The sequence below is a fragment of the Tubulanus polymorphus genome, chromosome 5 (assembly GCF_964204645.1).
Source record: "Tubulanus polymorphus chromosome 5, tnTubPoly1.2, whole genome shotgun sequence".
In the NCBI taxonomy this organism is placed as follows: Eukaryota; Metazoa; Nemertea; class Palaeonemertea; order Tubulaniformes; family Tubulanidae; genus Tubulanus; species Tubulanus polymorphus.
The window spans coordinates 12599501-12614420 of NC_134029.1; the positions used below are offsets into that span (position 1 = coordinate 12599501).

At 40.6% G+C, this 14920-nt stretch overlaps 3 protein-coding genes across 3 annotated transcripts in view; 1 reads left to right on the forward strand and 2 right to left on the reverse strand.

Moving 5' to 3' along the window:
- Positions 1-1579: 1579 nt before the first annotated feature.
- On the reverse strand, positions 1580-4786 carry LOC141906245 (uncharacterized). Its single transcript, XM_074795488.1, has one exon. The coding sequence runs from the start codon at positions 4784-4786 to the stop codon at positions 1580-1582; it is 3207 nt and encodes a 1068-aa protein (XP_074651589.1).
- Positions 4787-4884: 98 nt separating this feature from the next.
- Positions 4885-6492, reverse strand: LOC141906246 (uncharacterized). The gene has a single exon (XM_074795490.1). It carries the CDS (start codon positions 6490-6492, stop codon positions 4885-4887), a length of 1608 nt encoding a protein of 535 aa, XP_074651591.1.
- Positions 6493-9991: 3499 nt separating this feature from the next.
- Positions 9992-14920, forward strand: part of LOC141905684 (coatomer subunit epsilon-like) — an 85841-nt gene continuing 80912 nt past the window's right edge. Inside the window, exon 1 of the mRNA XM_074794658.1 lies at positions 9992-10122. Within this exon, the coding sequence (XP_074650759.1) occupies positions 10024-10122 (99 nt within the window). The 5' untranslated portion in view covers positions 9992-10023. The remainder of the gene's footprint in view (positions 10123-14920) is intronic.

Sequence of the window (14920 nt, forward strand, 5' to 3'; positions counted from 1 at the left end):
TGTGGTGGTACATACTAGCGCCGTGCTTATCTCTAACAAATTGTTTTGAGGACTGAATGTCTCTTAACATGTAGGCCTAATTGTCTCTGGTATTGATGCTTGACTGTAGTAATTATGATTCTAAGTAGTATTTTTATTTAAACTTTTTGGTACGGTAGGGCCTACCCAGTGAAGCGGAATACCGGGATTCGGGGTAGCGTGCTCTGGCAAGTGACTACAAGAAATCTACTTCCGTTTCCGTAAAAATTCATAATGTCAAGTCTCAGGTCTCAACTCTCGGAATTTCCTCGACCAAGAGGGAATACAGGTAACTCTCGCTCTCTCTCTTCCCATAATCCTATACATTTAAAGAAAAAGTTGCATATAGGCGTCGCTTCTAGGGTTCGCTCACGTCACTAGCATCTGGGAGGTAGAGAAGCTAGAAGGGGAAAATTCTCTTGTTTCCTCCATGAGATTTAACGCGCAAAAATATATCAAGTCTTCCTCTGGTGAGTGAGAATACTTTATGGAGTCCCAATTCTCAATGATAAGACATAATGATAACACGGGTGACTGAATGTCTTCACAAATCACCCATGAAAAAGCGTTTGCATGAATGAAAAACTGTGACCAAAAGAATTAATAGGAGAATCATGAATAAGTCAAATAAAATAAAAATCCCCTAGCTTTCTCTCCGACTGAGGAGGAAATACAGGACTGCGTCCAGCGCTACAAGTATTTCCGGCCTCCTGTGGGCTGCACTGCCACTTATGAGGACCAGGTCCGTAAGAGAAGAAGAGAGTAAACCGGGAGAACACGTCTTTACTGTATCAGCATCATAAGACAACTAACTTTATTTCCTATAATGTAAACTAAACTAAAAAGAGTACATGTGGTCAAGTAATTACATAGATCCATCATCTTGACAGCTGCGGTTCAAAGACTACTTCAAAGAATACTTCGGCTGTTGCCGACACTGCCGGGGGGCAAAGGTGTGGTTTAGCATGTCAAGTCTGGTAGTAAAGTAAACAAAGTACATAAGTAAATCTAGCAAATACGAGGAAAATTAAAAAATTAAAAGTAATTAAAACGTTATACATGAATTCGAAGAAGGCAAATTTAAGTACAGTGAGTATAATGATAAGCGATCGTCTAATTTGAATTTCTAACAGGCATTGCGTTGTGTTTGTAACATATTTGATATAATTATGAATTCTAAAATCATATTAGTTTAATGTAATCATCATTTAAACATTAATCTACATTTCCTACATTTCCTACATTCATTGATAAACATAGTTCATAGAAATGTAATTTATGAAAGCATATTGAAGAAATTGATAAGCATTTAGATGTATGTAGCGGTATATATAATCATACGTAATTGAGAATTTCAGCAAATTAAGGTAACAGGCGTAAACAGTAAACATTTTAACGAGTCATTAATTACAGTCATTAGTTTCATAGATAAAATACCATTCTTCGTTAGATGATCCTCCAGCCGCGAAGGATGTAAAAATAAACACGCAGAAAGTTTTGTAACGGGAAATAGTTGTATATACGTACGCAAATAGTTTGTAACACGATAAAACGATAAAGTTCAGTTCAAAATATCGGCGGTCCATCGTTTCAAATTTTCTCTCGCAGCGACCGCGGAACGTCTTTTCGGGAGAGTGTCTTTATTTTGATCAGTAACTGGGTCGAAATCAGTTTCGGGTTGATCATCGGGTTGATGGTTTACTTCCAACGGATACAATTTGGTAATAGGCCGGTTCGTACGACCGTTTGCTGTTTTTATATCCGCAGCACGAATCAGTCCATCTTTTCCACGCAATAGTCTCTCGACGAGAGCCATTTTCCATTTAACGCGTTTGACATTATCCTCGTGAACTAGGACAATTTCACCGACTTTTATCTGGTTCGAGAGTTTCCCGGTGCCAGTGTGTCTTTCGCGTAATTGAACTAAATATTCATCGGACCATCTCTTCCGGAATCGTTCCAAAAGTGATGACAGGTATTTCGCGCGTTTTTGATGTTCAGACACCGCGGAAAGGTAGGTTGGATCATCGAGATCCACGGAAGTCCAAGTCGGCAATGTGGTAATCATGCGGCCATGTAGTAAATGAGCCGGCGTAAGAGGGGTCGGATCTAGCGGATTTTCGGTGCTATAGACATAGGTAATGGGTCTATCGTTGAGGCTAGCTTCGATTTCGACCACTGCGGTGCGGAGTTCATCTTCAGTGATGAACGCACGGCGTAGAACCTTCCTGAGGCACATTTTCGTGATGCCAACAAGACGTTCCCAAAATCCCCCGTACCAGGGAGCACGTTTCGGGGTGAAATCCCACTGGATACGGTTACCCGCGAAGTAACGTTGTACATCGGGAGAATTGAAGAGTTGCCGGATCTCCTTTGCGGCACATTCGAATGTACTTTGGTTGTCCGAAACGACTTGTTTAGGTGTCGAACGACGCGATACAAAGCGACGGAACGCGCGTAGAAAGGTTGCGGTGCCCATGTCCGTTACGATGTCCAGATGCACCGCACGAGTCGAAGCACACGTAAACAGAACGATGTAACACTTCGACTCGTTGTTTGAATGGCGATTTCTTACGAGAAGTTCACCGGTGAAGTCGATACCTGTCACCGTGAACGGCGGTGCATCTCGAACTCGTATTTCCCGTAACGGCGGCGCAACAGGTGATTGATAGGCTCGACCTTGCGCAAATTTGCACGTTGTGCATTTCCTAAGAATGCAATAAACATTTCTTCGAATGTTTAGTATCCAATAAACTTGACGAATTTGAGTCACGGTCACTGGTGTTCCGCAATGTTTCGCGCGACGGTGATAAAATTGGACAACCAGTCTGGTGAACCAATGATTTTTCGGTAACAGTACCGGAAACTTAGTACTGTCCGGAAGCAGAGCATTGTGGAGTCGGCCCCCACAGCGAATAATGCCAGACTCGTCAATAAACAATCGCAGTTGTTTTACTAGTGGCTCGTGCCTTTTGTTATTGTTTATTAGCTGATCCATTTCGATATGGAAACATTCGGACTGGATACTCTTGACCCATAGTATCTCTGCAGTATTAATCTCAGACGCGCTAATTTCTTCCGTTAGTCTAGACTGTTTATCAATTCTGAGATTGTTTACGTATCGACGTACGAGCGCAGTTTTCCGTAAGAGGCGTGTCAGCGAGCTGTGTTTCTCTATATCGATAACAGATCCAACGCCGTGTTTTTGCGCGCGTAGAATTTCCGGTTGTACGAGCACTTCCGCGCAAATTTCATCAGGCGCAGCGTTTAAGCGGGAAATTGGCCAGTCCCCATTTACCAACCACGACGGTCCACGCCACCAAATATCGGAGGTCTTCAGCTTATCGGTGGTGGTTCCCCTGGTTAGTAAATCAGCCGGGTTGTCCTGAGTAGGACAGTACTTGAATTTACTCACGGGCAGTGACAATATTTCACTGACTCGATTCGCAACAAAACACTGTAGTTTTTTGTCACTTTTCAACCACGAAAGAACTATTTCGCTATCGGACCAAAGTATCGCGTCGGTTATTTTGTAAGTGTTTCCCAGTGAATTAATTACGAACTTACACAGACGAGCACCGACAAGTGCCCCCATCAGTTCTAGGCGTGGTAGTGTTAACTGGCTGAGCGGCGCTACGCGAGACTTTGCCATGACTATAGACGATTTTCCGTGATGTAAATAAACGACGGCGCCATTGGCTTTCATACTAGCATCGGAAAAACAATTAATTTCATACGGTTCGGAACAATTACCTACGCATCCGGGAAAGAATTGACGGTCTATTTCGATTTCGCGCCTTACGCGATGTAAATCGGTTTCGAGGACTCTCCATTGTATTTCAAGTTCATCATTAAGCAGTTCGTCCCATTTAAGATCATTAAGCCACAATTGTTGAATAAATATTTTAGAACTTACATGAACGGGCGACAGATATCCTAGCGGATCGTATAAATTCGATACAGATTTAACCACTTCACGCTTTGTGGCGATATTCGCGGGTTTCTGGCCTTGTTTATATTTCAGAGTATCATCTGTTATGTTCCAAATCATACCGAGATTAACTTCTTCATTTCGATTTAGGGTATTGTTATTTTCCGCTAATTCGCGTAGAGCGGTGCTGTTGCTTGTCCATTCACATAAATTAAATCCACCATCGGACATAATTTTAACTGATTCGCGATAATAATCAAGAGCTTCGGATTCATTTTCAACGGAGGTTATAACATTATCCACATAGATTTTGGCCTTTAAATCTGAGGCGACGGGTGAATCATACTGTTCGAGGTGTGATTTCACAACGGCATTGAGAATAAAAGGAGAACACGCGGCTCCAAACAAAACAGATTTAAAACGGTATACGATGAAATCACTGTCGGGGTCGCTTGGATCACATAGCCAGAAAAACTTTGTGTAGTCGCGATCACGTGTATCAAGTTTGACCATCAGGAACGCCTTCTCGATATCGGACGATAAGGCCACGTGACCTGTACGTTGATGTAGTAGGATGGCCGCTAGATCATTCAGGAGGCGGGGTCCTGTTTCTATGCAGTCGTTGATGCTCGGATCAACGCTGGATTGGCGGCAACTACAATCGTAGACTATTCTAATCGGCGTGGTCTTCGAATCCTTTTTCACGGAATGATGGGGCAGATAGTGACCACGTGTTTCATCGTCGTCGTGTACGCGCTCTATGAAGTCGCGGGAAAGTTGATCCTCGATTATTCGGTTATAAACGTATCTGGTTTCGCTGTCTAGTCGTTTAACCATCGATCTGGTTCGCCTTTTAACAATGTTCAGATTCGTTGGGAGAGGATCGTGTTGAGATTTCCATGGTAGTTTAGCGATATAACTATTCTCTGATTTCGTCAGGTAGTTTTCACGGTAGTCGTCGAACGTGATTGTTTTTTCGGTGTTGTTTTCCGACGATTTAATACCCAGAGTCTCGATATCCCAGAACTTATTGAGTCCGCGCTTTCGCGTCGATAATCAGTTTTAACGAACATAGCTCGTTGCAAATTGTGTTTCGTTTGTCCGACGATCGGGCCAGATAACAGGTAGCCCAATTTCGAAGCAACGGCAGTCGGACCATTTCCGCGAACAGTTTCGTTTTCAACCAATTGCCAATAGTAATCAGCGCCAATCAAAATTGATAAATCGTAGGAGTAATCGGTGTAAGTGAGCGGGTTCGCTAATTGTAATCCACTCAAGTAATCGAGATTCTTCAGATTGTAACTATATGTTTGCATCGGAGACGAAATCGTATCGGTGACAAGAGCTTTTAAGTCCAGAATTGAGCCATTTTTTGTTTTCAATTTTACAGTGACCTGATCAAACAGTCTGCTACAAGGCGCGGTATCACCAAAGACGACGAGATTGATGTCTTCTGATGAGTCGATTTTCAGACATAGTTTATCAGCCATGTCACGGGTAATGAAAGTCTTGGTGGAACCTTCATCAAACAAGATGAACGCCTGTTCGAAATGGTCATCGTTACCATGGGCGACATCTGCTACTGCAGTTTTTAACAGTACAGGTCCAGCTGTTCGTATATTGGTGTTTCTTTCGGTCGGAATTGATTGATGACTCTCGGTTTTTCGGTCGGTTTCTCTCGGGTTGTTGAAAACCTCATGTAGAAGAGTATGATGTTTTTTACTTTGGCACTTCCTGCATGAGAAATTCGATCTGCACTCATTTAACTTGTGCATCCCAAAGCAATTAAAACATCTTCGCGCGGTTTTTATGATTTCGAGTCGTTTTGTAGGATCGGTAACGACGGTACAATCCCTGGCTTCGTGTGGTCTTCCGCAAAATAAGCATTTCCTTTCGCGCCGAAATTGTTGCCTGTTTCTAGGTTCGGTGCGATTTCGTTGATGACCACGGGTGAAGAGTGAAGTTTGATACGGTTGTAAATCGTGTGTTGCGTGGTCACCCATTCCAATTTCAAGTGCTTCAATTTCTCGACGGATAGAATTTCGTAGAGAAGTAAATTTCCAATCCTCTGACGGTGGTTGGTTTCGAGCGATTTGAGTTCGCACTTCGAGCGGAAGTTTGTTCATTATCATCGGTATGAGTAGCGAGCCGTACGATTCCTCGCTTGTCCCTAAAGCCTGAAGCCCGCGCACGTGACTTTCGATGGTATCGTAGAAGTTTCTCAAACTATCCACCTCGTAACGCGGTTGTTTCAATTCTAATAGTGCGGACATATAAGCATTCGTGATTTTTTGTTTTTGTCCGTACCTTTCCTTTAGTAAGTCCATAGCGTGTCCGTAGTTGTTGTTCGTGAGACTTAATCCTTCGATGGTTTTCAGAGCTCCGCCGTGCAATTGACACTGTAGATACTGGAACTTTTGGATCGGTGAAATGCTGTTATTTTGATCGACAGCGGAATTAAATGCATCAATGAAAGTTATCCAATTTAGTACATTCCCATTGAAATTCGGTAGTACTAATTTCGGTAAATTAGTACCTCTCATGTTCGTAGTTTGCGGCGGTGCGGGTGGCGCGTGATTTTCGTTCGTGTTGTCGTCTGAATCAGTCGGCGGAAGATTCTGAGTGACTGAAGCGCTGATCGGTTGAGCTACGGCTGAGATTGTCTCTTCTTTCGGATGTTTTGTGAGTTTTTTTGCGCCAGCATTCCATGATAAGTAATCTCTCTTCAGCTTGTTCCACGAAATCTTCAGCTTCCGCCATGGCAATTTCGAGTTCGTTTTCATCGGTCGAATCGATGATAGTTTGATCGAGTTCAATGATCGTTTGAATCTTAGTTTTTATTTTCGCTGTTTTCCGTTCGGCCAATGCCTGAAGTTCGTCACCTTGTAGTTTGGTTTCGATTTTGAGCTGTTCAAAACCGTTGAGTAATTTCACGAGTTGGCTCCGGTGCGAGCGTCTGCTTCTAATTGACCGATTCAGGTCTGGTCCAACCGAGTTATCTTGCGACATGATGTGATCTGTAGAATCCTGGTCACGGCACCAAATGTGGGCTGCACTGCCACTTATGAGGACCAGGTCCGTAAGAGAAGAAGAGAGTAAACCGGGAGAACACGTCTTTACTGTATCAGCATCATAAGACAACTAACTTTATTTCCTATAATGTAAACTAAACTAAAAAGAGTACATGTGGTCAAGTAATTACATAGATCCATCATCTTGACAGCTGCGGTTCAAAGACTACTTCAAAGAATACTTCGGCTGTTGCCGACACCTCCACAGCCGACTTGATCAGGCGTTTAGCTTCAAAAAGAATAATAGATACCAACTAAATTAAACGAGGAGCATTCACCAATATTTGGCCACTCCCACTAGAGGGTGCCCTCAATGCTTCCCCTTTTGGAAGACTTACATGATGCCCAAAACACTTCAACCCACAAGAGTATTTTTATGGTGTCACAGAATCCCAAAAATGCACACGCCAAAAATCCTTTCCTCAAATGATAGTAAATCCGACACCACAAATATAGTTTAGGGAAAAAGGCAAAGATTTAGAATTTTATGTATATGATAATATTCTCTTGAATACTATTTATTACTTCTTGGAAATATAATAACAATAAACAATATACACACAACCTCGAGGTTATCTCTTATTTACAACATTTTAAGTAGATAAGATGGCCAACCGGCCACCAAAGGAGGAGATTAACAGAGGCATATTGCCGCCCTTAATACAAGTGCACGACTCGCACCAGAAACCACTAGTATTAAGAATAAAGATTTCAGATAGTCTAACATTACGACTCAACAATAGTTACTTAAACCCTGCGCTCGTTTTACGCTAAAGAAAATGTAACTCTAAGTGCTCTTAATAAAGATAAGAATTTTCGCTATATTTAATCATAGTTCCAGTTAAGTATTTATTTAATTATCTTTCCTATTATGTTTATGTAAGAGATGGTCACTATTCCGAAAACTCAAAAGTTGAGGGAAAAATCAAGAGAGGAAATCGGAAAGAAGAATACTTTCGGGGAATAATTCAAAGGAGAAAGCCTCCTTGAACTCTGAAAGATTGTTTTCCGAAAACATCTTGGAAGAAAAACAACTTTGAGAATAAGGACCAAGAAATATTTTTACTAAAGAGAATCAGTGCTAAGTTAGTCAGTAACCTGTCTGTGGTTTAGTTTCACAATCGGATATTTTCACAAACCACAGTCAGGAATGGGAAGGTCATTTTTGTATGAAATCTTCGTCAGCCAGTTTGACTGACGAGTAATTTGCCTGGCATTTCATTGTCACTTAAGATATCCGTCTAATTTTTGTTGTAATCGACGCACAACAGATTCGTAGTTTGTCTGATACCTATAACACCTCACCTGACGATCTTAATCCATGTGCAAATCGGCCGTAAAGTGAGAGTAAATTTCCGTCGGGTCAACAGCTGCCATTTTGAAAATTACTGGCGGTGCTGGCACCTGTGGACTGAGGCCAGGACAACAGCACAAACTAAGGAACCAAAACGACGAAATTGAAAAAAATTAAGAAATCAACATTTATTCACATTTTTCTTTTACCAGAATTTATTATTTCATTATTTATTATGGAAAACACGAAGATTTGAAATATAAGTTGGAAAACCATCAAAAATAAAAATTGTCGTTTCGTCTTGGAAGTTTTATATAAATCCTTGTAGGTCCCCTTGTCTTATCAATATCATGCCACATGTGCAATACAGAGAAATGGCGGCCAATGGCGAAATTGGTGGAGAAATTAATTAATTTCTCAAAATAATGTTGATTAACCACTCGAAACATACATAAAATTGGATTATTTCGAAAGGTACCTGTGTTAGATTGTGAATTAAGCCATTAATTGTGGACTGAAGTGAATAGAAAGTATATTTTTGAAGTGTTACTTTTTTCAACCGTGTTTTGGTCCTTGTCATCCCTAACGTTGGTATAAGCCCATCCGATTATAAAAAGCTTAACACCAACGATTAGGTAACTAACTAGTGCTAAGTATGACTTACTAAGAAAATTAGATTAATCCCTCCCCCATAGTTCGAAATCTTAGTAATACACACCTAAGAATGTGCACCGAGACTAATTCATAAAGCACATTTTTGCCTTTTATGGAGCCCAGATTATGACATAACCCCATCTAATTGGCTAAAACAAAGCACCCCGAGCACGCAATGAACCGTATAGTGGCGCCATCTCAGGCACAGAGCACAGCATAGAAATATCGATTTAAGCACGGGAACATCGATTAAGGCATATTAACTTGAAAAATACAACCCGGGAGTGACCCGAACAGATAGATAAGGTCTTCAAGTACAGTTTTTGAATTCAAACTAAATCATACAATATTTCATTAAGATAGAAATAAAATAGTTTCTAATATGCCAGACCGAAGTCCATAGCATTTAACATTCTTGTTTCAGAATTACAAATACGTTATAAGGTTTTATTTTACATCATACAAACTTTTAATATGAATTTAATATGAATTTAATATGAATTTTAGACTGAACTGGGGAGGACTCTGCAGCTGGAAAATAAAAAGAACAGAACTAAGTGAAACGAATTTCTTTCCGCTACACCAGTGACTGTTGTTTGTTTGTTGTGCAAATTTATTTCACTGAAGCAAAAAATAAATATATAAGTAAATATATGCCAATAGGCCTATAGCTTTCTTTTCTGTTGTCTCTTGTTTTTTCTTTCTCTAATTTTAAAAAGGCTTGTGTGGAATTTTGGGATTTGTAAGTCGCCTCCCTTCCCTCCAAGGAAAGCCCTTTAAAAATCGGACCTAAAAATCAATCCAGAGTACACTGAGGTAGGCTAAGTGGGACATCGAATCCAATGAGATCTTCCATTTGTATATTATATTGATCAATAAAATTAAAGTTCAAGTTCATTTGTTGATGGTATAAAATCCGAACTACACGGACGAAACGAAAAATGGGAACCTAGTTTTGAGTCTCCTGAAAAAGCCAATTCCGATCCGGAGCCATCCAATATAGATAATTCCGCATTATAGCTGCTGTACAACAACGTTTTGCCAGCTTGGCACAAATGGCGTCTCAAGGCGAAGTTGACGAATTATTTGATGTGCGGAATGCATTTTACCTGGGAAACTTTCAGCAGTGTATCAACGAAGCCCAAAAACTAAAGGTAAGAAGCTTTTTTAATATGTAATATGTAATAGATGAAATGTAAGCAGTCAGGAACACTTTCCAAAAACGGCTTAATTCTGTTCTAGTTCTACTGTCTGTGAGACTGACAGTGTCAGTCTCACAGAGGGACTTGTCACGACTGATAATGGATGAGACCAATGATGGGGGTACCAGTATCCCTGCAACTGTATAATAAAATAACAAGGGTGGCAACAAATTTTCAATCTAACAATGACTTCTCCACTTCAATCGACTGTAATTCCAAAAATTCTCAACCGATTCACATGAAATAAGCTTTAGTACAACCTACTGTCTGTCACACCTACTCTCCGTGCGACGTTTTGGTCCGTAATTTCGTTAATAATCGGTTTATCTACCTTTATTATGCATCAATTTGTTCAGTGAGGAATTTGCATTCAGAAATAAACAACAATTTTCACTTAAGTTGTTTTTGTTTTCATTTATGAGCGATAGTTTACTCAGCATACGCTCGCGTAATGCTGAAAAATCCGCTCCGCGGACGCTCGGAAACGTTACAGTGACGTCATCACCTGCTCATTAGCATATCAAAATACAGTAGGTGGCGCCACGTGACGGGCCATAAAAGCCGTTTTTCAGCATTACGCGAGCGTATGCTAGGTAAACTATCGCTGATAGAAGAAAACACAAACAAATTTCTGCCAGTTCATGATTTATTTCTGAATGCAAATTCCTTACTGAACAAATTGATGCATAATATTTACAGATCAACCGATTATTAACGAAATTAAGGACAAAAACGTCGCACGAAGAGCATGTGTGACAGACAGTAGAAGACTTTCTGCTTCGAACGAGCCTTCAACCACCCTTCTCCGACAATTATCTCACAACGAAATCACCTTTTTTTGACGAGAGATAGCTCAAAATGGAGGTCTACCGATTATATGGTGGACAGCAAAATTCAACATTGCCGATATCGCCGTCGTTCGCTTTTTAGTAAGCGGCGCTGTAAGAGCGGTCTTGGTGTGTCTTCAACATTGCCGATATCGCCGTCGTTCGGTTTTTAGTACGCGGCGCTGTAAGAGCGGTCTCGGCGTGCCTTCAACATTGCCGATATCGCCGTCGTTCGCTTTTTTGTAGGCGGCGCTGTAAGAGCGGTCTCGGCGTGTCTTCAACATTGCCGATATCGCCGTTGTTCAGTTTTTAGTAGGCGGCGCTGTAAGAGTGGTCTCCGCGTGTCTTCAACATTGCCGATATCGCCGTTGTTCGGTTTTTAGTAGGCGGCGCTGTAAGAGTGGTCTCCGCGTGTCTTCAACATTGCCGATATCGCCGTCGTTCGGTTTTTAGTAGGCCGCGCTGTAAGAGCTGTTTCGGCGTGTCTTCAACATTGGCGATATCGCCGTCGTTCACTTTTTAGTAGGCGGCGCTGTAAGAGCGGTATCCGCGTGTCTTCTGTCGATATCGCCGTCGTTCGGGTAGCCAGTTGTAGCTTCGATGAACGTTGCTGAACATCACTGAATTTAAAACCATAAGTGAATCAACCGAAATTTTTGAGGAATGCTATGCAAAGCAATATTTTATTTATTGTATTACCCGTATTTCGTTATTTTATTTTTTAAAATGCAAAACATTGTTTAGAAAAAGTAATCAAGTTTCATTAAATGGAAAAAGATTAAGATATGTACAATGCGTGGTAAATAAATTAGAAAATTAAAAGATATTAACAAATATATCAACAGGAAGAGTTATACGAAGGTCGTTTTAATCTTCAGAGTCGTCGTGATCCTTTTTTCGGTGGTCGGCGGTCCTTTTTTCTCCTGCAGGGCCGAGATTGTCAACAAATGATTTGGTGGTAATAGCCAACGATTGCAATAATTTATCGATGTTAGCGCGCATTTCGTCGTCGACGGAGCGGTAATTAACTTTTCGAAAGAGAACGCTCACTCGTCCGCCGCGAGCCGGTCTCCGGTGCTCCAATGAACCCAAACCTAGATCTTTTAATCGTGAAAATTCGGCTTGCACTGTTTCACTAGGCATCCTCGTGCGGTTGACGATGAAGGACGCAGTAACTACTTCGCCTGGGGTGAGTAGTATTTTGGTAGCCAGGCGTGACGGCAATACATTTAAATCTTCCGCGATATTGTCAATCACTCCCGACAAAAACTGTTTATGCACAATGAAGTGATTCATCAACCGTAGTGCGCGTACAGCGGTTTCTTTAGTGATTACATGGATGAACGCCTGACATTTCTGTTCGGATTTTAAAACCGGGACGGCTTCATTATTTTAAATTTTCAGCAAATCCTGTACCTGTGCTACAAGAAGATCGTCCAAAGATTTGCCGGAATTTACTTGAAACAGTAACGTTGCGGCGTCGTTAATTGCTTGCAATACCATTGCTAATTGGTGCAACTGTCCTTTGGCTTTGCTATAAACGGCTGCTAGATACAGGTTTTTATAATGATTTTCTTCCAGGAATTCCTGCGTCTTTGCCCAATTATCTAACATAACTTCTTTGGCGCCGACGTCATATTCATATACGTGAAAACCATCAGCATGAGTGGCATGTACCGTATATGATAAGCTGAAAGGAAAAAGGCAATACCGTGGTTAAAGTATAATGGAACATTAGGCAGATACGTGAATTAATGGAGGGGTCTCGTCCACGTTTTTTTTAGATATTTTCTTATTGGTCAACGTTAAAGAATATCTTTCCGTTGCAAAGATGGAGTCTGCATGTTAATTTCTGTTATTGAATTGGGATTCTTCGGGAAAACAGGTTTCGGCAGGACCATCACAAAGCGGCTATATAATCTGTCGTCCTTGGCTACGCGTTCCTGATCGAGTAACTTGCACGTGGCATCTGGATGTGACATTCCGCATATGTTAAGAGTGGGTTTCTCTACGAGTATGGTAACTGGAAAACAAACGAGGAAAAAATTGAAGCTTAATTAATGGAATCTAATAAAATGTTAACGTATTAAATATCATATGAAATGAACGAAATAATATGTTTGATTTCAATCGAAATAACCATCCAATACAACCGTACGTACAACATGGTTCGAATTGTTTCATAAATTGCGATAATTTTGCTGAATGTGTAACAATGTTTGTGAATAGTTTTATAAGATATTTCGCAGTAGCGTCATATCTTTTTGCTTATAAATCATGATTTATATAAACTGTATTGCATCGAAAAAGAATCGTTATTGAAAAAACGGATATTTTCGGAATATTACTATCTTTGAACAAAAGAGTTTACCTTGGCAATTTTGTTTTTTCATCGAGGCCGGTCCATTGTACGCCGTACAATATATACTTCGGTCGTAATCGGCGGCCGCATTAGGTTTAAACAACCCTAGAGTCCCCGTCCAAGTGGTCATCTCATCCCAAAGCTGGATCAAATTTGGAGTCGTCTGCATCACCTTGAGGAGGGATTCGACTGTAGTTGCTTTAACGAAGGTTTCATCGATTAGTACGGAAATCTACCCAGAAATAGTGTGTTTATCTAAAAAGTACCCACCAAGATTGCTACATTGTAGGCAGTATATAAGTAAATTTCTTTTCATAATATTGCTATAAGTAATGCTTGTTCTATGTAGTAATTTAAATTCCCTATCGTTAATTGTTGTCTATGTTGGAAAAAACTGGTATTGAACTTACATTGGTTGATATGCGAATCTTCGAGTTTGATGTTTGTAACCGATTCAACTGCGATAACAGAATCTCGGACTAAATCCATAGCGCCGCTTTTATTTGTGCCGGACGATCCTATGGCCATGCAAAAGAGAATGTTGGGTTGCCAGTAAGATTTGAATGCATGGATCTCGGAACGATACATGAAGTGCGAAGCAGCAGTAATAGTCAGCATCAAAATGTATTCCAAAGGAAACGCGCGAGAGTTCGAATACTGTCTTAGGATATCCAGAGTCAAGTTGTCGGCTACATCATCGGGCAGCGGCAACTTGTAGCAGGCATCAACGCGGGCTGTGTACTTGGACTCCATGACTGGTTGGTATGATGATACCTTTGCGAGACTAAGTATTTATACCTATGGGAAAACGATGAACGTGCTTCAACGAATCAGTCAACAATTTTACAGAAAAATTGACAAACTCTAGTGGTAGTTCTTTATTTCATACATTTTTCGATTTGCCAGGGTCAAGATTGTAAACAGGCAACTTTGACAGGAAACGGTCATATCAAAATTGCGTAATAAGGAGAGTATTTTCGTGGTCGTTAGCATCCAGAGGAAGTTTTGACACTAATCTGAAGGTAGCCTTAATGGGTGCCAGATGACTGACACGAAAGTTGTGTTGATATAGTGCCAACAGGCAACCGCTGCGACCACTCATAACCTAATAATGGAAAAAGTTTCACAATGTGAACATTGTTCAGACAACGAATATCCACGAATAAAGAATATTTCAACGAATATAAAACTGCTTTCCTACACAAGAATATTCGCTATAAAAGTTTCAATATTATCCGAACGGCCATTATGATAACAATCAAAATTATAAAAACAATAATGATATGAAAACGATAACACGAGATATGAATATAAAAGAGGCGCTAAATGATATATGATATGTGATGAGATTGATACAATACATTTCTGTTCTACATCGCGTTCTGGGGATCAGCTGCGAGTTTCTCCTCATGATGAGAATCAAATCGAGTGCAAATTAATTTGTTACTACCAGTGATTTGGCTGCGGGTTTCAAGGAGTTAGTTTAACAATACCTATTTTTCTTTACCAAACTAACCGTGTATTTACTAAGATAAATCTTTAGTGTACCGGGGAGTCGTAG